We start from the raw sequence: 23,301 nt of genomic DNA on the forward strand, positions 1-23,301 counted from the left end.
TTCCTTTGTCCATCGGTATGTTATTTGCCCGAGATTCGATCGTCGGTATCTTTATACCTAATTCAATCTCATTACGGGCAAGTCTCTTTACTCATTCCGTAATACATCACCTCGTGACCAACTTCTTAGTCATTTGCTTGCAAGCTTACGATGTGTATTACCGAGAGGGCCCAGAGATAGCTCTCCGATATTTTAAAGTGACAAATCCTAATCTCGATCAATGCCAACTCAATAAACACCATCAGAGAGACCTGTAGAGCATCTTTATGATCACCCAGTTACGTTGTGACGTTTGATAGCACACAAGGTATTCTTCCGGTATTCGGTAGTTGCATAATCTCATAGTCGAAGGAATATGTATTTGACATGAAGAAAGAAATAGCAATAAAACTGAACGATTATTATGCTAAGCTAAAGGATGGGTCTTGTCCATCACATCATTCTCCTAATGATGTGATCCCGTTATCAAATGACAACCCATGTCCATTGTTAGGAAACCTTAACCATCGTTGATCAACGAGCTAGTCTAGTAGAGGCTTACTAGGGACACGGTATTTGTTTATGTATTCACACATGTATTTAAATTTTTGATCAATACAATTCTAGCATGAATAATAAACCTTTATCGTGAATAAGGAAATATAAAATAACAACTTCATTATTGCCTCTAGGGCATATTTCCTTCAGCTAGATTATACCTATTTCAAAAATATAAATTACTTTGTAACTCAAACTGCGGTCTGATTTAAAATCCGATTTCACCATGTTGGTATGTTTCGATGAATTTTTTGGTCTGAAGTTACCAAGCTTGTGATACATAAGTTATAACACTTTTTACACAAAATTTACCTGGTGATGTTTTCAACAACTGGTTATCCTGGGTCAAAGTTACCACGGTTTTTGTATGTGAGTCATCAGGTCCGCGATCATAAATTATCATGTTATTCGGGCAAAAGTTATCGGGGTATATTTCAACAACAATTTTCGCCAGGTCAAAGTTAAACGGTGTTGTACTTAAATTTTTAGGTCTGCGGTGTGTAAATTACCATGCAATATACAAGGAAATTACTGAAAGTATGTTTCGACAATTTCTTTTCTATGGGACAAAGTTGCCATGGTGTTTGTACGTACGTTATCAGCTCCGCGGCACATAAGTTACCATGATTTTACACAGGAGTTACCAAGTATTGTTTTTATCAACTTGTTTTCCGGGGTCAAAGTTACCGTAGTGTAGTACGTAAGTTATCAGGTTTGTGATGCATAAATTATTATTTTCTTCACAGAAAAGTTATTGGGTATGTTTCAACAACTTTTTCCCAGGTCAAAGTTACCTCGGTGTTGTAATCAGGTCCGCGATGCGTAAATTAACATTTTATGTATGCAAAAGTTACTGTGGTATGTTTCAACTTCTTTTCTGTGGGACAAAGTTACCATGGTCTATGTACTTTTTCGTACGTTATCTGCTCCGCCGTACGCAATTTACCACGCTTTTTTGCACAAAAGTTTCAGAGTTGTATTTTTATTAACTTTTTTCCTGCATCAAAGTTACCATGGTGTTGTATATAAGTTATTAGGTATGCAATGCATAAATTACCATGCTATTCACATAGAAGTTACCGAGAAATGTTTCAACAACCTTTTCCCCAAAGTCAAGTTATCAGGCGGCACATAACTTATGAGTTATGTGGTGCGTAAAATACCATGAAATGTAGATGGAAGTTACTGTCTGGGGGTATGTTTCAACAACTTTTTTCTCTGGCTCAAACGTATCATGATATTTGTACGTAAATTATCAAGTTTGCAGCGTGTAAATTATCTTGCTATATGTAAGAAAGTTATAGAAGGTATGTTTCAACAACTTTTTTCTCGGGTTCAAAAGTATTAATTATGATATTTGTATGTAAATTATCAAGTTTGTGGCGTGTAAATTATCTTGCTATGTATACGAAAGTTATCAGAGGTATGTTTCAACAACTTTTTTTCCCTGGTCAAAGTTCATGTAGGTACAAAGTCTCGGATACAAAAATAGTAAATTTTCTTTTGGTTGTTTGGTGCAAAAATAATGCACCTCAAAAGATCAGATAAGAAACCAAAAAATACATTTTTGTTTAACATGGAAGTATATAATGTTTAACCATTTAATCTCTATGTGCAAACAATAATAGTTATAGTTCGCTGAGTTTGTCGGTGAGTTTGGGCATTTGGCTTTGATTTCTCTTCCTTTCTTTTTATTTTTGTTCCACTTTTTGGATGCGAGCGATCCATTAATTAGGGCCTAGTTAATTAAATTGATCCATTGATTATATGCCATCAATTGCACGATATAATGTAGAAATGGGAGAAAAGCGCGACCGCCCGATCCCCATCTAGCGCTAGGCGGTGTGTTCGGATCTTTTACAAAAAAAGGTGTAGTTCGCCGAATGTAGCTTAATTTACACTTTTATGTAGTAACCATTATTAAGCAATAAAAGCTCATTTTAATTTTAGTGCACGTGTGCATGATGCTTGGTTGAACCATTTACGTTGTCCATATGGTTCCTGACCTTTGTGCATGCCGTGACGATTGCGGCAAAGTATAATTACGTCGGTTGCACAAGCGTGGGACGAAGCAAGGAATAAATCAATTCCAAATTGAGGGAGGAAGCAAGGAATCAAGCCGGTGTCGGGCACAACTTGTCATAAAAGCTTCTTCATTGACGCGATCCATCAGCTCAGGTCGATCTCCACGATCAAGGTAGCAGAGAAGAGGAAGGAGGGAGTGAGGAGTAGAAGCTAGATAGGAACAGGATGGACCCAGCGTTGCATAAGGCGGCGGTGCAAGGGAGCGTGGCAAGCCTGAGGAAGCTGGTGGCCGAGCGGCCCGGCATCCTTGGTTCCAAGACGCCCCATGGGAACACCGCGCTGCACATCGCGGCCGAAATCGGCCATGCCGGCTTCGCGGAGGAGGTCCTCGGTGCGGACTACAAGCTGCTCGCCACAAGGAACGCCGATGGCGACACGCCGCTGCACCTGGCGGCCAGGGTAGGTAAGGTGGACGTGGTGGAGCTGCTACTCAGCCGCGCCAGAGCATGGTCTGCAGAGCAGCCGCAGGACTCCCATGGGAGCGAGCAGGGGCCGGTGCTCATGGCCAACAAGGCCGGCGACACCCCGCTGCATGAGGCGGTGAAGCACGGCAGGAGCGCCGTGGCGCTCTTGCTGTTGGCCGCCCAGCCCAGCCTAGGCCACGCGCTCAACGTGAAGCAGCAGTCGCCGCTGCACATCGCCGCCGGGGAGGGCCTCACCGACGTTGTGGCCAAGATCATCGGCCAGCCCTGGGTCCACGAGAGGTTTGTCCCATCTGACTCCATGAGCAGCACCGCCTTGCACCAGGCCGTCCTCGGCGGCCACATCCGTAAGTAAATTACTACTCCCTCTAAAGTTAGTATAAAGTTAGGTCATATATTTTGGAACAGAGAGGGCCATGTGTCCGGTCCTGTCATGTCCTGTGTCGTGTAATTACGACTAGTGGCTGGCGACGCAAGCAGGTGTGGTGGAGATGTTGCTTGACGCGACGCCGCATGAGCAGATCGGGCTGACGGACTCGTCCGAGAACAACGCGCTGCACTACGCGGCGCAGAAGAACAACGGCCGCATGGTGAAGCTGCTGCTGAACCGGAAGATGGACCTGGCCTACAAGCGCAACCGCGACCTGCAGTCGCCGCTGCACGTCGCCGCCTCCTACGGCTCGACGGAGGCCATGGTGGAGCTGCTGAAGCAGTGCCCTGACGTGGCGGAGATGGTGGACAGCAACGGCAGGACAGCTTTCCACGTCGCCGTCACCAGCGGCAAGGTGGACGCCCTCAAGTGCCTGCTCAAGCAAGTCCGCCCCGAGGAGATCGTCAATCGCGTCGACCACCAAGGCAACACGCCGCTGCACCTAGCCGCTGCGCTGTCGAGCATAAAGTCGGCGCTGCTCCTGCTCAAGGACCGCCGGGTCAGCCCCTGCGTCCTCAACCGGGACGGCCAGTCCGCGCGCAGTCTCATCGAGAAGCGCGCCACCACTGAGGAGTTGGACACCTACGAGATGTACCTGTGGAAGAAGCTCAAGAAGTCCGAGGGTTCCAGGTGCAAGAACGTGCCGCTGCCGCCTCCTCCCGCGTCTTACCGGTCGCGGCGTAGTCAGGGCCAGGCGGCTGGCCACGACGAGTTCAACGTCACAATGCTGGTGGCCACACTGATCGCCACTGTCAGCTTTGCCGCCACCTTCACCATGCCGGGGGGTTACAACCAGACCGAGGGCACGGCCATCCACGGCCACAAGGCGGCATTCAAGATCTTCGTCGTCACCAACACTGTCGCCATGTGCAGCTCCATCGTCGTCGTCTTCTGTCCAACCATGTGGGCATGGCGAGAGCGGGAGTGGGAGCGGAGCCCAGTCGAGCACAAGGTCTACCAGCTCAGCTGGAGCCGCAGGCTCATGTGGAGCCGCAGGCTCACAAATGTCGCCTTCCTCGCCATGCTCGCCTCCTTCATGACGGCCGTCTACATCACCGTTGCGCCCACCGCGAGGTGGCCTGCGTACCTTGTGATCGCCATCGTAGCCAGTACTCCCATTGTGGTGTTCCTCACCCTTTGGGAAGAGATGTAGGATTTTACGGAGATATGTTTACAATACCCAACACCCAATCGTCCGGCACCAACACATGGTAAATCGAACATTTTAGATAAAAAGTTTAGTGACGTGAGGATTTTGTAACTTTAGTTGACAAACATGATAGTGCCTAACACACGGCGCGCTAAAAAACAGTTTGCAATGCCGGAATCGCCAGCTTTTGCGCGGTCGCCGCAAAATAAAGCATGCCCGAGTCGTTTCAGCAGGCACATTATATTGCATCTTTGTTTTAACTACGATTCGACACATATTTGGCTCCGATAGTACAAATGTGCACACACAGACTGCTTCTACGATACAAAATGATGCACATAGTCTTCTCGTATGATAGATAGATAAACTACTACTACTCGTCATTCTCCGACTCGGACTCTGCCTCGGTGATGTCCTTCTCCGACGTCTGAGCATAGGCGTCAAAGAACCGCTCGTCGTTGGAGTCCGAGGACGACGCATTTCCTAGCGCGATGTTCAATTTGGCGACCGCCTTCCGCGTTCGCTTGTCCTCGCGATAGGCGGCTCGCTCCTGCCTCCTCTTCGCCCTCCTCTCCGTGAAGAATTGTTGCTCGTTGATGACGTCTTGCGGGAAGCGTTGGCGCCACAGCTCCATGGCTTCCTCGTCCATCTCGGCCAGGCTGAGACAGCGCTCCCGCCTCTGATTCTCACGACGATCCTCGTCGGTGAGAAGCCACGGGGGAGGCGCCAACTCTTGCGCTCGCTCCTGCGTCGCGACGTTCTGGAAGTTCATGTCCCAACGGGACCGCCGGAGGTGCCACGCCGTAGCGTCGTACGCGTGGGCGCCCTCCTTGACGAAGTCGAAGGTTCCGAGGCCGAGGCGCACGTCGCCCGACCGAATCTCGGTGGAGTAGGTGCCGGACGGATGGACGTGGACGCCGCGGTAGCCCGAAGCTCCCCGGCGGCGCGGCGGCATGGTGGCGCGGTGGTGGCGTGTCGGTGGAGAGAAGAGAAAGCTGTAGAGGGAGTGAGAGAGCGCGGCAGAGGGCGCTGCAATTTTATAGGCGCGCCGGACACAGTGCGCCAAATCTAGCGCGCGAGCTGCCGCATTTTCACCGCGCGCGCAATAGCTTCCCGCGCGCTAGTTTCCTGCCTCCGCTGGAGCGCGCGAAAACGTGCCGCGCACGCTAAATGCCAGTTTACCGCGCGCGCTTATTTTGGCGCGGCTGTTGAAGATGCTCTAACATCCTCCACCCTGGCCTTGAGCAGCTTTATCTCGGTGGCCGCCTTGTCGAGGTGCTGGTGCCGCTGCAGTACCACGCAGGATGGCGCAATGCGCCACCACCATGTCGACTTGTTGTCCAGATGGACAACAAACTCGACGCAGTCCTCCACGTCAAAGGCCAGGTCGCGGAGCTGCCTCACCCAGGTACGCACCACCTCATTCTTGGTGCGCTCCTTGTTGGCGATGTTGAGGAAAGACTGCATCATCTGGAACTCGGCGGTGATGAACACCAGGACGTGATGCACCTTCTCCTTGAGCCTCGCCTCCTCTTCTATCGCCGACTTGACCCTGCTCAATGTCCCTTCCACCACCGTCTTGGTCAGCCTAAGCGCAAACTCCGCCATTGTTTGTTTGTGCTCCCGGAAGCTCTCTTGCTCTCTCCACAGTAGGGTAGGGTGTTTGTTGTGTGGTTCACGGTAGCAACTCTGCACTCAGCCTGGACGTAGCGAGCGGGCTTTTGGGCCCGCTCGTGGACCGACCAGGACCGGACCGATCGGTCCCGGCCCGCTAGGAAAACTGGCCGGTCCGAGCTGGCAATTTCGGCCCGAAAATTGACCGGTCCGGTCCGGTCTTAGCTCGGTCCGGCTCGGAGGACCGACGGCCCAGCCCAATTAGAGATAATCAGGAGAGCCCATCAGGTCGTGTGTTCCCAGCCCAATATAGATCGTGGGTGTGTGCGTGACCTAAACGCATCTCGCATCCCGTTCGTGTGTGTGGCAGGACGCACCGCACCGCCGCCACTCCTTCCAGCTTCCTCCAGGATGCACCGCGTCGCCGCCGCTCCTTCCACCAGCGGACTGGACTAGCCACCAGCAGGACGCGCCGCCGGCCGCCGTGCCTCTGCCTCGCGCCGCCGCTCCCTTGCGCGGCTGTTCCTCCCCTCTCCCCCGCGCGGCCGTGCCTCTTCGTCTCTCTCCCTCGCGCTGCCGTGCCGCCGCGCATCAGGTCCGTCTTCTCCGTCTCCGGCCACCGTGCTGCTGCGCCGACTACCGCTCTGACAGCCTGGGCCTACATGGCAGTGACTGTACGTCGTCAGGACCGTGGGGACCGACGGACCGCACTGAGCTTTGCGTCTGCCGGTCCGGTCCCTGAAATCGGGACCGCTGCAGTGCTCGGTCCGGTCCGGACCGGACCGCCGGCGGCCGGTCCAAACGACGGCTCGGACCGGGACCGGACCGGCCCGGACCGTGTCCACCCTGACTCTGCACTGGAAATGGGTTTACGAGGAGAAAAACATCTGCAAGAAAAAACAGAGAAGGAAATGCTTTCGTCAGGAATCAACCTGTCTTTTCCATCCTTTGTGGCCACAAAGCTGCATTCACCATCAACGAGTAATGCTGGCTAGCTGTTTCTGTTGGAACCACAGCCCTCTCTCACTCTCGGCTAGAGGTAGAAGAAGACACAAGACACAAGAAATTCTGGGCTGGCGCACGAACGCCCCAAGGGCGCACGAACGTCCCAATCCTTTACTTCCTTACAGTGCCTACATGGCTACACATGGCTCAACCGGCGCACAATACAACCTGATGAAACAACTTAAGTAGCCCACAGCCACACACACGCACCCACACCATGACTTGCATGCACGCCCACTAACTTGGCCGTCACACCCGGCCACTCACATCTAGCTAAGCTCCCGGGAGTCTAACCGTGACTAACAAACTTGCCTAGCCTCCTGCATGCACGCACACCGCACCGGCCACTAAGCCAACTAACCAACTAGCATGCACACAGATCGCGTACGTACGCGGCGGGAGCACGGGCCGGGAGCGCAGGGACGTGGGGAGGCCGCGAAGGCTCGGCTCGACGGCCGGGGAGTGCGTGGCGTGGCGAAGGCAGCGGAGGACTGACTGCGTCCGGGCGCTGGACTCGGGCCGTGGCGACTGCGTGCGTGCGCGTCGTGTACACGAGCCTGAGAGCGCGGGACGTGAGGTGCTGCGCGGCGGAGGCCGGAGCGGTGCGGTGCAACGGCCATGGCGTGACGTGGACGACGAGCCTGACATGTGCAAGGCCATGGCTTGGGGCGTGAATGTTAGGAGCAAGCCAACTAACCAACTAGCATGCACACACGCAAGATCACCCGGCCACGCATGTAGCTAGCCAGCCACGGCTGCGCGCACGACATCGATATACGTGGTTTATCCTAACATACTCTCCCTAAATCATGATGTCGCCTTCGCCGGAGTTCTTGCAGCGCCCGTCATTGTCGTCGTTACGGCCGTGACCCAGCCCGCGGACCCGACCCGGCGCATCGACATCATGGTTTAGGGAGAGTATGTTAGGATAAACCACGTATATCGGTGTCGTGCGCCCGTGAAGGCGTTCGTGCGCCGGCCCGGAATTTCTTGTGTCTTGTGTCTTCTTCTACCTCTAGTCGAGAGTGAGAGAGGGCTGCGGTTCCAACAGTTTCCGTGAGGTCCACCGTCCACAAACTAAAAGAGAGGAGTGGTGCTTTGGTTCGTTGCAGCTTTTGTACGATTCCATTTTCCTGGTTTTGTGTTGATGGATTTTACATGCATCACTTTTTAAGGGTTATGAGGATCTAACCAACCCCACGTCGCTCTCGCCTATGGCGACTCGGGGGCGCCTCCCTAACCCTAGCGCGCCGCCGGCCAATCGCCCCCAGCCCCGCGCCGCCGGGCAGCGGATCTTTTATAGTAAATTCGGAAACTATACGCCCTAATGCATAAAAATCGAAACTATGACCCCGTCGGCCTTCTGTTGGCTGAAGAGGGACTTTTTGGCCTACCATTGGCCGAAGTGGGCTCTTCAGCCTCCCGTTGGCCGAAGAGTGCCCAGCTGGGCCAAAGAGCAGTTTTCCACTTCCCGTTGGCCAAAAAGTGTCAGGGGCACGAAAAGGAATTAAGATGGCCTCAAATGAAATAGTTATCCATGTGAAAAATCTTCGTCTCGTCGAAACGGTTGATTTTGATATAAAAATCGTCTTAATCTGACATCGTATGCAAGCTGTAGAGCCAAAACAAAATTGGACCCAAACAAAATCAGGGGCAAAAGCTGCGGAGTTACTTCGGACAGATCGAATGAATGTCAGAAAATTTGTCACGGGGCACCCGGTGCACTCGGTGAGACCGTGTGGAATACAGAAGAGTACACAAGTTTGGTCACGTTCACTAGGTGAGACCGAATCAAACCACTCGGAGGCTCCGAAAAATTGCCAAAGATTTTTTGATAGATTTTTAGTCCTTTTATTGTACGGGAAGTCCAGCCGCCTCATAAATCGATGTGGGCATTGTTTGTCTGCACCGGAAAGACTCATGCGGCATTGAGGAAATGTCTCTATTGCGATGGCAGGAGTTGAGACGAAAACTTTCGACGGTGGCATCATCCACCATGCAAAGTAGAGGCAATGGTCACCTCTCAGGCCCGTCACCGTGCACCCTCGATGCCGGGGGTGATGCACACAAAAACGTCACCGTGTACCCTCGACGCTGGGGGTGATGCACCATAGCTCACGTCGAAGGAGACCCGGCCGGAAGTGCAGAACGCAAGCAGTCATCCTGGTGTAGACGAACAATTTTTCGGATCAAAAATCCTAAATTTAACTCGGACAGGAATCTTTGCTAAATTTTCGGATCCATTCGGAGCCTCCGAGTGGTTTGGTTCGGTCTCACAGAGTGAACGTGACCAAACTTGTGTACTCTTCTATATTCCACACGGTCTTACCAAGTGCACCGGGTGTCCCATGACAAATTTTCTGACATCAATTCGGTTTGTCCGAAGTAACTCTGCAACTTCTGCCCCTGACCTTGTTTTTTCTCTATAGGTTGCATACGAGCTCGGATTAAGACGACTTTTATATCAAAATCAACCGTTTCGATGAGACCCAGATTTTTCATGTTGATAACTTTTTCATTTGAGGCCATCTTAATTATGTATTGTTCCCCTGACACTTTTCGGCCAACCGGAAGCCGAAAACTGCTCTTTGGCCCAGCTGGGCACTCTTCGGCCAACGGGAGGCTGAAGAGCCCACTTCGGCCAATGGTAGGCCAAAAAGTCCCTCTTCAGCCAACAGCAGGCCGGCGGGGTCATAGTTTCGATTTTTATGCATTAGGGCGTATAGTTTCCGAATTTGCTATAAAAATCATCATAGTTTCAAAAAAAAGTCTCGGCGGGAACCGGCAGTGGCCCGGGCGTGCACGGCCCATGGCGTCAGGCGGCATGGTGGCGGGTCTCGGCGGGGGTTTGTAGGTGGTGGCGGAGGGGTCGGCCGTTCCCGCTCGGTGATGTACTGTTGCATGCGATGGCGCATGGCGACCTGCACGGCACTACTCTGCGTTCCTTGGACAAGCGCGTCCTTGGGAGCAGGAGGGGGTCGGCCTGACGAGCTCCGATGGGCGTGGCGTGCTCGTGGCAGCGGCAATCCGACGCTCCGGGTGGTGTTTTCTTCCAGCGGCGCGAGGTGGACATCGGGCATGTGGTGGCGGTGCTGATCTGCAATGGATCTAGCGAGGCACCACGGCCCGGTGCTAGGCAATCCGTGCATGTGATGCTTGATGGAGGCTCTTCGAACAGATCTGGGTGAAAACCTGCCTTTGGCTAGCTGCCAAAGCCGGCGGTGATGGCGCTGTTATGCGGCGTTCCCTTCTTGAAGGCATCGCCGAGGAGAAGTTCAAGGCCACTATCTGCTATCTCCGGGGGAAACCTTAGATCAGTAGATCGGTGAAGGCGGTGCTATATTGTGTCGTTTCCTCTTGGGGACGTCAGTCTTGGAGGTGTGCACGGGATCGACGGACCAGTGGGCGGCTTCTTTGGTGGAGCGGTGCTTCATCTTAAACATTGATGGCAACAGGTCTCGGCGGCGTGGTGCAGTGGAGATTCGGCGCCCGATGCGCGGAGATGGACTCGCGCAGGAGGAGGTAGCTGTCTGGCGTCATGGTGGCGTCGATGGCAGAGTGGCCTGACAAGGTAGAAGCCTCAATATCTGCTCTGTAGATGGACCTGTGGAAGATGGCGGCGATGACACTTGTGAGTGTGTCAGACCGGTCTGTGCCCCAGACCCGGTATGTGGCTCGGCTGGGGCTCCCGGCTTTTGATGATAGGCTTAGGTGAGTGGTCTGGATATTTGGCCCAGCTAGCAGCCCTTCATCATTTGGATAGGAGTAGTGGCATATGTTGCCAAGATGGCGGATTTAGGCATATTGTTGTAATACTTTGTAAGGTTCTCGAGAATAATCAATAAAGTGGCCGCATGCATCCCCCAAATGCAGAGGCCGGGGGTCATCCTCCTTTTCTAAAAAAACATGCATCACTTTTGAAAATGTTGATATATAGAGTATATACTCCCTCCGTTCCACAATGTAGTGCACAGATTTTTCCAAAAGTCAAACTTATCAAACTTTGACCAAGTTTATAGAGAAAACTATCTATATATACAATACCAAACATGTATATTATGTAAATATAACTCATGATGTACCTATTTTTCTCTATAAATACGGTCAAAGTTTGTAAAGTTTGACTTATGGTCAAATATATATGGACTACATTATGAAATGGAGGGAGTATATTTTTTCCTTAGTTTAATTTTTATTCGACTAACAAATTCATTTCTTATTGGATTCGCAAGGTTTTTTTTTGTAATGCAGACGCTCACAAACACGTACATACAATCACCCCTATGAACACACACATACACTTTACCCTATGATCACCTCCGAAAGACTGAGCCAACTGGTCTAGAGATTGACCAAGTCAGCATCGACACCTCATCCATGCCAACGTCGCCTCCCACAAAGAGTAATTCACCTTTATGAGACAACAAAGCATCAAATCTGAAGTTTAATCCATGTTGGGCTGAGAGTACCACCGCCATCGTAAATCATCCAACCACATGTTGGTTCTCTGGACTAACAAGTTTAATGCTATTGTGTTTATGATTGCATTGTGTGGGCACATCAATTGTGGGTGCTTTTTTACCCCACAAAAAAAATTGTGGGTGCTTTTCCCCGCAACAGGAAAAAAAAGCAAGATGTTAGGCATTTGCTCACTATTACCCGATGTTTTTGCCTCATTGTTACAATGACCTACAATGTTTTTTTTGAACGGTCACCGGGGGGGGGGGGGGAGCTTCCCCACCTGAATATATTGCCACTCAAAAGGGGGAGTTTGAGAATTACAACAGAGGATTGTTACAACGTCAGCTTTTTAGGGAATAGCTGAGGATAAGAAGTGAAGCCATTGCTTAGCGAATAAATTTTCTTCCTTCTTTTTAAACCGAAAAACCCATAAAGAGAAGTCAGCAACAATGTTGCGTAGCGTGGTCCTGAGGGAGTGGTCGTCGTTCCTGAATACTAGAGCATTTCTTGAGTCCCAAATTTTCCAAGAGATAGACAGAGCTACCGACGGCCATATGTTGGGGTTGAGGCCATGAAGCGTTGGGTGTTGGAGCAGATCATCAAGAGAGGTTGGAGCCTGCAGACCCAAGGAGGACCAGACTTGTGAAGCATAAGAACAGGTGGAGATGAGGTGGAGCGCGTCTTCATAAGGGTCTTGACAGCGAGGGCAAGCAGCTGACTGGGCAATGTGCTTGCGAAACAAGTTGCCCTTCGTGTTCAGCCGATCGCGGAGAAGAAGCCATGCGAAGATCTTGACCTTGATCGGGACTTTTGAAGCCCAAACAAGATCATGGTGCGGGTCGGTGTAGTCTTCAACAACGATAGAGGAGTATGCATTCTTGGCCGAGAATGACAGGCCATGGGTGAGAGACCGTTCGTCCGGTTGGTCCACCTGTTGGAAGTCCTGCAACAACAACAACACACAATCCGACAGACGGTTCCGCAGGTTCGCCAATAAGCTGGTTTGCCAAACAGTAGCCACTAAAACCTTGTCATCAATGGAGTGCGAGAAGAGGTTTGGGAAAACTTTTTGTAGTGGTGACTGTAGAAGCCATTTATCTAGCCAGAAGAAAGTGGATAGGCCATTGTATGTGATGACAAAGGAGTGTTCAATAAGTAGTGGCAAGTTGCTGTTGATAACCTTCCATAGAAAGGAAGGACGTGTAGTTTTTGTAGCTATGCCAAGAGGATGCTGGTGATTGTACCACTGGGTCCAAGGGACATTTGGGTGTTGCAGAATTTTGGAAGAGAATTTCATGAGCAAGCAGCGGTTTTGAATCTCAAGATTTTTAATGCCTAGACCACCAGTATGTTTAGGTTTGCAAACGTTTTTCCACGCGACAAGGCAGCTTGCCCCAGTGCATGTAGCTTCGTTAGACCAGAAGAAAGCCCTCCGAATAGCGTCAGGTTTTGCTAAGATGGATTTTGGTAGCCTGAAGACTGACATAAAATAAACTGTTAAGGAGTCTAGGACCGCAGTCAGAAGGGTGAGCCTGGCCCCCCGTGAGAGAAGGCGCGCCACCCATCCAAAGAGGAATTTTCGAAAGTTATCTATGATCGGGTCGAAGGCAGTCAGCGGTAATTTTGTAGGGGATAGTGGAAGGCCTAGGTAGACTAGCGGAAAGGAGGATGGTGAGCATCCAATAGCTGCAGCAATGTTGTCTTGTGTGGCTGAGTCAGTAGCAATTGTGAGAAGAGCTGTTTTGTAAAAGTTGATTACCAACCCCGTTGCAAGGGCGAAATCATGAAGGGTTTTTTTGAGAAGCAAGGTGGCTGCCTCATTAGCAGCAGCGATTATGAGGGTATCGTCTGTGTATTGCAGTGTCACCGGAGGTTCATTTGGTCGTAGAGGGCGGCAGAGAACGTTAGATTGGAAGGCTTTGGTGATTAGTCTTTGAAGTACATCCGTGACGATGATGAACAGGTACGGAGTGGCAGAGAATGACCTACAATGTTGCATGCACATGCTTTAATTATGCTTCTTTTTCAGTTGTTTTGAACAGGAAAGACTGCTACTGTAAAAAAATAATTTTAAAATATTTACATGGTGACTTGCACACTTAAAAAAACCCAAGATTAAATGATAAAGAGAGGTGTATCTAGGATTTTTTTTTTCTGCTTGAGAAGAGACACCCAAAGGGCATCTTATATAACTAAAGTCTATGAAGGAAAACAGTGGCAGTACGATGGAAGTAAAACAAGAGACAAAGGACTAGTAAAAAAATTACATCGAAAACAAAACTTGCCATATTGTTCCTTCGATTGTATGCCACCTATTGGAGTTTGGAAAACGAAGGGAAACAACAATAAGGGAAAGGAACACTTGCAAACGCCATCATCAGACCAGACTTTAAAATCACAATAGCCACTCCTCGCTAGAAATGAGATCTTGTAACCGCCCAAGTAATATGGCTAGGGTATAACCCCACGCAACGCAAGCTTGCAATTCTTCACCACCATGGAATGGGTTGGAGAGGTGTATCTAGAATTTGAAAGGAAATTCATGTTTTCTCTTTGCGCTTTATTTAACGAGAGTGAAAGTTTCTTTGAGATCTCTTCGCCAACTTTCAATAGCTGGCTCTTCATGATTAATTTTTTTTTGCGGGTACTTCATGTTTAAAACTCATGACATCCCACTAGTAGAAAAGGGGGAAATGGTCCAGGCCGGGTCAGCCCATTAGTCCCGGTTTAATCCAGAACCGGGACCAATGGGGGCATTGGACCCGGTTCGTGAGCCCCGGGGGTCGACCGGGCCACGTGGGCCATTGGTCCCGGTTCGTCTGGACCTTTTGGTCCCGGTTGGAGGGACGAACCGGGACCAATGTGCCTTGGTCCTGGCCCACCACCATTGGTCCCGGTTGGTGGCCTGAACCGGGACAAAAGGCTTCCCTTTAGTCCCGGTTCAAGCCACGAACCAAGACCAATTAATTGCCTATATATACCCCTCGCCCGCGAGCAGAGCACTCTCACTGCTCTGTTTTTCGTGGCCGGCAAGGAGAGAGCTTTGTGGTGCTCTAGCTCACCTCCTATGCACACGAGGTGTTCGATGGAATGCCCGAGGCACACTACTTAAGCTTTCTCCTCTCCAAGCTCGACCTCCAAGCTCCATTTTCCTCAATATTTGTCTAGGTTTAGCGGTCCGTCACGTCCCGTCCACGTCTTCACCGCCGTCGATCGCCCGCGCCGATCTCGTCGCCGGCACCACCGTGGTGAGCCTCTTGTTCTTATCTTCTTTCTGAAAGGAAAAAATAATTCTTACTTGTATGTTTATATAGATACTTGTATAATTTTCTTACTTTTATTATTGCATCTTATATAGTGCGATGGTTTTGGTATCCGCCCCCGTCGGTCCTCGTCCTGTCTATGATTCGGATGTGGTATATATTATCTTTTCATAACTATTGTTTCATCTATTGTTTATGACAATTATGCCGACCAACGTGACATAGATTTTATTTATCTAGGAGGTTGTTGAACCGGAAATTCCAACCGACCCTATTGTCGAGAGGTTAAATTTAGTTGAAGAAGAAAACAATTTCTTGAAGGAAAAAATTAGAAAAATTGAGGAGGAGAAGATGATATTGGAGTTGCATGTTGCGGATGTCGTGGATGATCACAAGATCAAGATGGATGCAATGCGCTTGAAGATTAGAAAGATTAGAAAATATGCCATTCATACCGAGGCTTGGTATCATTATGCCGTTGGATCAGTTGTTACATTGGTTGCGATTATGATCGCATTTGTTTTCGCATTGAAATGTTTTACATAGTTTCAATGTATGGTTTAATTAATTTAGATGCTCTGCAGAGCTTTATGTTGTTAGATGAGAACTATGTATGTACTTTGGTTTTAATGTGATGATGAACTTCTATTAATTTGGTCACTTAATTATCTATTCATGATGTTCTGTAATGATTTTTGACACACTTAATTATATATAATGCACGCAGATGAACCGGCAATGGATGTACGGTTCAAGACACACCTCCGAGTACATTAAGGGCGTGCATGAATTTCTCGAAGTGGCTGAGGCAAACAAGCAGAATGGTTTTATGTGTTGTCCATGCCCTATATGTGGGAATACGAAGTCTTACTCTGACCGGAAAATCCTTCACACCCACCTGCTTTACAAGGGTTTCATGCCACACTATAATGTTTGGACGAGGCACGGAGAAATAGGGGTTATGATGGAAGACGGCGAAGAAGAAAAGTACGATGACAACTATGTGCCCCCTGAATACGGTGATGCTACTGAAGATCAAGAGGAACCAGACGATGTGCACGATGATGCTGCAACAGGCGAAGCTGCTGAAGATCAAGAGGAACCAGACGATGTGCCCGATGATGATGATCTCCGCCGGGTCATTGTCGATGCAAGGACGCAATGCGAAAGTCAAAAGGAGAAGCTGAAGTTCGATCGCATGTTAGAGGACCACAAAAAAGGGTTGTACCCCAATTGCGAAGATGGCAACACAAAGCTCGGTACCGTACTGGAATTGCTGCAGTGGAAGGCAGAGAATGCTGTGCCTGACAAAGGATTTGAGAAGCTACTGAAAATATTGAAGAAGAAGCTTCCAAAGGATAACGAATTGCCCGACAGTACATACGCAGCAAAGAAGGTCGTATGCCCTCTAGGATTGGAGGTGCAGAAGATACATGCATGCCCTAATGACTGCATCCTCTACCGCGGTGCGTACAAGGATCTGAACGCATGCCCGGTATGCGGTGCATTACGGTATAAGATCAGACGAGATGACCCTGGTGATGTTGACGGCGAGCCCCCCAGGAAGAGGGTTCCTGCGAAGGTGATGTGGTATGCTCCTATAATACCACGGTTGAAACGTCTGTTCAGAAACGGAGAGCATGCCAAGTTGATGCGATGGCACAGTGAGGACCGTAAGAAAGACGGGAAGTTGAGAGCACCCGCTGACGGGTCACAGTGGAGAAAAATCGAGAGAAAGTACTGGGATGAGTTTGCAAGTGACCCAAGGAACGTATGGTTTGCTTTAAGTGCGGATGGCATTAATCCTTTCGGGGAGCAGAGCAGCAATCACAGCACCTGGCCCGTGACTCTATGTATGTATAACCTTCCTCCTTGGATGTGCATGAAGCGGAAGTTCATTATGATGCCAGTTCTCATCCAAGGCCCTAAGCAACCCGGCAACGACATTGATGTGTACCTAAGGCCATTAGTTGAAGAACTTTTACAGCTGTGGAATGGAAACGGTGTACGTACGTGGGATGAGCACAAACAGGAGGAATTTCACCTAAAGGCGTTGCTGTTCGTGACCATCAACGATTGGCCCGCTCTCAGTAACCTTTCAGGACAGACAAACAAGGGATACCACGCATGCACGCACTGTTTACTTGACACCGATAGTATATACCTGGGAAGCTGCAGGAAGAATGTGTACCTGGGCCATCGTCGATTTCTTCCGACCAACCATCAATGTCGAAAGAAAGGCAAGCATTTCAAAGGCGAGGCAGATCACCGGAGGAAGCCCGCCATGCGTACCGGTGATCACGTACTTGCTATGGTCAATGATTTACACGTAATCTTTGGAAAGGGTCCCGGCGGACTAGCTGTTCCGAGTGACGCTGGGGGACACGCACCCATGTGGAAGAAGAAATCTATATTTTGGGACCTACCCTACTGGAAAGACCTAGAGGTCCGCTCTTCGATCGACGTGATGCACGTGACGAAGAACCTTTGCGTGAACCTGCTAGGCTTCTTGGGCGTGTATGGGAAGACAAAAGATACAGCTGAGGCACGGGAGGACCTGCAACGTTCGCACGAAAAAGACGGCATGCCTCCAAAGCAGTATGAAGGTCCTGCCAGCTATGCTCTTACCAAAGAAGAGAAGGAAATCTTCTTTGAATGCCTGCTTAGTATGAAGGTCCCGACTGGCTTCTCGTCGAATATAAAAGGAATAATAAATATGTCAGAGAAAAAGTTTCAGAACCTAAAGTCTCATGACTGCCACGTGATTATGACGCAACTGCTTCCGGTTGCATTGAGGGGGCTTCTACCGGAAAACGTCCGATTAGCCATTGTGAAGCTATGTGCATTCCTCAATGCAATCTCTCAAAAGGTGATCGATCCAGAAATCATACCAAGGCTAAGGAGTGATGTGGTGCAATGTCTTGTCAGTTTCGAGCTGGTGTTCCCACCATCCTTCTTCAATATCATGACGCACGTCCTAGTTCATCTAGTTGACGAGATTGTCATTCTGGGCCCCGTATTTCTACACAATATGTACCCCTTTGAGAGGTTCATGGGAGTCCTAAAGAAATATGTCCGTAACCGCGCTAGGCCAGAAGGAAGCATCTCCATGGGCCATCAAACAGAGGATGTCATCGGGTTTTGTGTTGACTTCATTCCTGGCCTTAAGAAGATAGGTCTCCCTCAATCGCGGTATGAGGGGAGACTGACTGGAAAAGGCACGCTTGGAAGGGACTCAATAATATGCAGGGACGGATATTCTTGGTCTCAAGCACGCTACACAGTTCTACAGAACTCTACCTTGGTGACCCCGTATGTCGATGAACACAAGAACAGTCTGCGCTCCAAACACCCGGAGCAGTGCGACGACTGGATTACATGTGAACACATCAGGACTTTCAGCAGTTGGTTGGAAGCACGTCTCAGAGGTGACAACACTGTTTGTGATGAGCTGTACTTGTTGTCCAGGGGACCATCTTCGACTGTTACGATTTGGAAAGGATACGAGATAAATGGGAATACATTTTACACGATTGACCAAGATCAAAAGAGCACCAACCAAAACAGCGGTGTCCGCTTTGATGCAACAACCGAGAGGGGAAAGGACACATATTATGGTTACATAGTGGACATATGGGAACTTGACTACGGACATGATTTTAAGGTCCCTTTGTTTAAGTGCAAATGGGTCAATCTGTCAGGAGGCGGGGTACAGGTAGACCCACAGTACGGAATGACAACAGTGGATCTGAAAAATCTTGGGTACACTGACGAACCGTTCGTCCTAGCCAATGATGTGGCACAGGTTATCTATGTGAAGGACATGTCTACCAGACCGAGAAAAAGAAAAGATAAGGAAGCGAATACATCATACGATGAGCCAAAGCGCCACATAGTTCTTTCAGGAAAAAGGGACATCGTGGGAGTGGAGGGCAAGACAGACATATCTGAAGATTATGAAAAGTTTCATGAAATTCCTCCCTTCAAAGTCAAGGCTGACCCCAGCATCCTGATAAGCGATGAAGATTATCCATGGTTACGGCGCAATAAGCAAATGACACAAGCGAAGAAAAAGTGAAGACTTTCTCCCACAACTATTATGATGATACCATGCCAACTTTGTAACACACGAGTATGATACCATTGTCCGTTTTGTACATGCACATGCTATGTGGGTGAATTTATGATACCATGCCAACTTTCAACTTTTTCATAGTTCATTTGAAATGCTTTAATGTCTTATGGTTCGGCCCTCGTAATAATTAAAAATAGCAACAATAAGTATTTTGTTGTAAGTAGAAACAAAATAAAATAAATAAAGCAAGAAAGAAAACAAAAAACAAAAAAAGAGTTTTCAAATTTGAAAACTAATGGAAATAACAGAAAGTTTATAATTTTTCTAAAACTAAAAGCAAAAAGAATTAAAAAATACAGCAAAAACAAAAGAAAATAAATAATGCAGAAAAAAAACAAAAAAACAATTAAAAATAGCAACAATAAGTATTTTGTTGTAAGTACAAACAAAATAAAATAAATAAAGTAAGAAAGAAAACAAAAAACAAAAAAAGTGTTTTCAAATTTGAAAACTAATGGCACTAACAGAAAGTTTATAATTTTTCCAGAACTAAAAGCAAAAAGAATTAAAAAATAAAGCAAAAAACAAAAGAAAATAAATAATGCAGAAAACAAAACAAAAAAACTAGAAAATAATTAAAAATAGCAACAATAAGTATTTTGTTGTAAGTAGAAACAAAATAAAATAAATAAAGCAAGAAAGAAAACAAAAAAATTGCCTCCTACTGGGCCCCCACGGCCTGAATACGACTAGAAACCCTACCATGGGCCAGGATTCAGGCCCGCAGTAGGCCCAGCAGGCCCATCAGGCAAAGCGGTAGCAAATAGGCCCGCAAGCCTACGGTGGAGAGGAGCTCGAGAGGGGTGCGGCAGTGGGGCTTATAAACCACTGTGCGCCCCTCTCAACTAGTGAGGTGGGACTAAACTTTGGCCCCGACGCTGGCAGCACAGGGTCCTTTGGTACCGGTTCGTGGCACCAACCGGTACCAATGCCCATCCTTTAGTCCCGGTTGGTGCCTCCAACCGGGACCAAAGCTCACCGCTTCCCGCCCGTTCGGCTGCTGAAAAGAGGTCTTTGGTCCCGGTTGGTGGTACCAACCGGGACTAAAGGGGGCATTAGTCCCGGTTGGAGTCACGAACCGGGACCAATGGCCTTGATATATATACAACACTTAGGAAAATTTGACGAACACATCGCCAGTTGCCGCTCGACGACGCTGAGCTCATCGCCGCCGCGAGGCTGCCTAGATCGACGCCGTCCGCTGCCCCGACGCCGCCCGCCGCCCAGACGCCGTCCGCGCGCCGCCCCGACGCCGTCCGCGCGCCCCCGTCGTCGCCCTGCCCCGTCGCCGCCATGCGCTGCCAAGACGCCGCACGCCGGCTGCCCCGACGCCGCCCGCCGGCCGCCCCACCGATGTCGTCGTCGTCGCCCGCGCCCATTGTCGCCGTCACGGTCGTCGTCGTCGCCGGCCACGCCCCTGCCCCGGCCCGCCGTATGTGGTCGTCGCCGCCTCCCTCGCCGCCGCCGCCCTCGCCCTCGTCGGCCGCTCCCGTTGTGAGCCGCCGCCGTCGAGGCTCTGTATTCAGTGCTTTTTTTCATACATACATGTGTATTTTTTTGTTCATTGCATTTTTGTCATATATCTAATTAATGTATATATGTATGTGGTAGCTATATGATGAATGGATGTGGCTATATGTATGTATGAATATAATGTTCATAGCATTTTTTTGTTTATATATGTTTTTTCATATATGTATTAATTTTTTATTTAGGTTGTTAGTAGATATCGATTTTTGGTTAGTGCATTTTAATTAGGTTAGTGTAGAGGAAAAAGTAAAATAAGGAAAAGGAAGAAAAGAGGAAGAACGAAGAAGGAAGAAGAAGAAGAAAAATAATGAGAGGAAAAAGAAAAATAAGAAGAGGAAGAAAAGAGAAGAAGAGGAGAGGAAAAGAAGAGGAGAAATAAATAAGAAGAAGAAAACAGAAGAAAAAGAAGAGGAGAAGAAGAAAAAATAGAAAAAAAATTCTATTTTTTCTTCTTGTCCTCTATTCCTTTCTTCTTCTTCTTCTTCCTCCTTCTCTTCCTTCTTCCTCTTTTCTTCCTTTTCCTTAATTATTTTCCTTTCTCGAGGGAGAAGAAGAAAAAGAAGAGGAGAAGAAGAAAGAAAGGAATAGAGGAGAAATAAATAAGAAGAACAAAAAAGAAGAAAAGGAAGAGGAGAAGAAGAAAGGAATAGAGGAGAAGAAGAAAAAATAGAAAATTCTATTTTTTCTTCTTCTCCTCTATTCCTTTCTTCTTCTCCTCTTTTTTTTCTTCTTTTTTTCTTCGATCTTCTCCTCTATTCCTTTCTTCTTCTCCTCTTTTTATCTCTTCTTCGTTTTCTTATGTTTTATCGGGTCTGTCGCCGTCAGGCTGCTCGCCTTCGCCCTCGCCGCCCCTCGAGATAACTTCGACATGAGGGGCGGTCGATATATATACCCCCTCTCGACCGTGATAACCTATACAACGGCAGCACCCCCCTCGGCCCTCTCGCTCGACCAAAACTCTCGAGGCCACCCAAATTTACCAAGTTAAAAGAGCGTTGTCGTCGAGGCCACCCCAAACCCTTGAAGCGTTGTGTCGAGGCGATCCCAAACCCTAGAGAAGCAGCGTCGAGGCCACTAACATGATTCCTTATTGTGATTAGCTAGCTAGTTCTACGTTTGCCACTAATATATATCCATCTGTACCATGTTTTTGAATAATAATTGACATGTTGTAAATATTTGCAGAAACTATGGAGCACTACCGAGACGAAGCAACAGAAGCGATGTTGGGGGAGATGATCGCAGAAGGAACTGATGTTGTTGCGTCATTTTTCATCGACGTCGTTGGTGAGGAAGGACTGGGTGAAGAAGAGGGCTATGTTCATGATGGCTCCGGCCCATTAATGCCGGTACAAGAAGAGGGCTATGTTCATGATGGCTCCGGTGATGACCCAATGGAGGTACAAGAAGGAGACCGTGCTGACTGCTCCGGTGACCGAACCGAGTCCGGCCAGGTATATATATATTAGTTAAGCCCGTGCTGACTAGTTAATTGATGCATTCATTGTTTTGGTATATGTACACATATTAATTACTCTCGTCTTTCTTCCTTTTAATTTCTAGCCCTCCGGATCGAGCACAACTTCGGTAAGGAGACGAGGCCCGAAGAAAAAGTTGAGCTCGGATGAAAGGTTTGAGATCATAGAAATCGCGCCCGACGGCGAACCGATTGAACCCATCCGGACAAAGAACGCATTTTCTGCTCAGTGCGGGGTTCTTGTTAGGGACAAGATCCCGATCAGCATCCAGCAATGGTATAAGCCTAAGGACGACCCTGAGGTGTCTTATGTCAATGATATGCAGAAAGAAGATCTTTGGACTCAGCTGAAGGCAAATTTCACCCTACCGCCAGAGGAGGATCCGGAGAAGCCAGTTAAAGAGCAATTAATCAAGTCTTGTGCTCTTAAGAAGATGGCAACCCTATTCAGGAGGTGGAGGAAAGAGTTGAACCATTTTGTCGGAAAAAAAGACACCAGAATTCATCGGCAAATATGAGAAGATCAAAGATCACTGGCCCGCATTTGTGGCCCACAAGACATCGGAAAAGAGTAAGAAGATGTCGGCGACGAACAAGCAAAATGCTGCGAAGAAGAAGCTTCACCATCGCACGGGGTCAGGTGGCTACCTCAAAGCCCGGCCTAAGTGGTCCAAGGCTGAGAATGATCTGCTTGAAAAAGGGATCGAACCAGAGACAATGAGATGGCCAGACCGTTGCCGGACTTGGTTCTTCGGGGCTGGCGGAACCTTGGACCCTGTATCAGGGATGTGCCGTTGGACGGACGAGCAACTGGAAATACCAGTCAAGAACCTTCGACACTATATCAATGCAGCGCAGAAAGGGACGTTCGTACCAGACAGGGAGAAGGACGAGCTCACAATGGCCCTCGGGAATCCTGAGCACCCTGGACGGACACGAGGCACGCCAGGCTCCATTCCGTGGAAGGTTGGTTTTCCGGACGCAGGGGGTTACAAAACCCACGAGAGGAGGAAGAAACTGGAGCAGGGCCAACTGCAGGCGCTGCACGAAAGGGTAATGGGGCTAGAGGAACGAGAAGAGGAACGAGAAGCAGCAGATCGCAGCAAACGACCTGCCGAAGCTTCCCCCGAAGCTACCCCGCCATCTCAGCGGAGAAGCAGCGTGGCTTCCACCGAGCTGCTTCAGCCGGAGC

The 23,301-nt window shown here is 48.9% G+C and overlaps 1 protein-coding gene and 1 pseudogene across 1 annotated transcript; one reads left to right on the forward strand and one right to left on the reverse strand.

Annotated features, from left to right (window-relative positions):
• Positions 1-2,729: 2,729 nt before the first annotated feature.
• On the forward strand, positions 2,730-4,839 carry LOC123133092 (ankyrin repeat-containing protein At5g02620-like). The gene is made up of 2 exons (XM_044552633.1): positions 2,730-3,391; positions 3,525-4,839. The coding sequence occupies exons 1-2, from the start codon at positions 2,788-2,790 to the stop codon at positions 4,625-4,627; spliced, it is 1,707 nt and encodes a 568-aa protein (XP_044408568.1). The 5' UTR covers positions 2,730-2,787; the 3' UTR covers positions 4,628-4,839.
• Positions 4,840-6,509: 1,670 nt separating this feature from the next.
• Positions 6,510-23,301, reverse strand: part of LOC123138581 (disease resistance protein RGA5-like) — a 136,665-nt pseudogene continuing 119,873 nt past the window's right edge.

Source organism: Triticum aestivum, chromosome 6B (genome assembly GCF_018294505.1).
Source record: "Triticum aestivum cultivar Chinese Spring chromosome 6B, IWGSC CS RefSeq v2.1, whole genome shotgun sequence".
Taxonomy (NCBI): domain Eukaryota; kingdom Viridiplantae; phylum Streptophyta; class Magnoliopsida; order Poales; family Poaceae; genus Triticum; species Triticum aestivum.

Coding starts and splice junctions, on each gene's coding strand:
- LOC123133092 (XM_044552633.1), top strand. CDS start 2,788: ATGGACCCAGCGTTGCATAAGGCGGCGGTGCAAGGGAGCGTGGCAAGC. Junction 3,392..3,524: donor CGTCCTCGGCGGCCACATCC/GTAAGTAAATTA, acceptor CGACGCAAGCAG/GTGTGGTGGAGATGTTGCTT.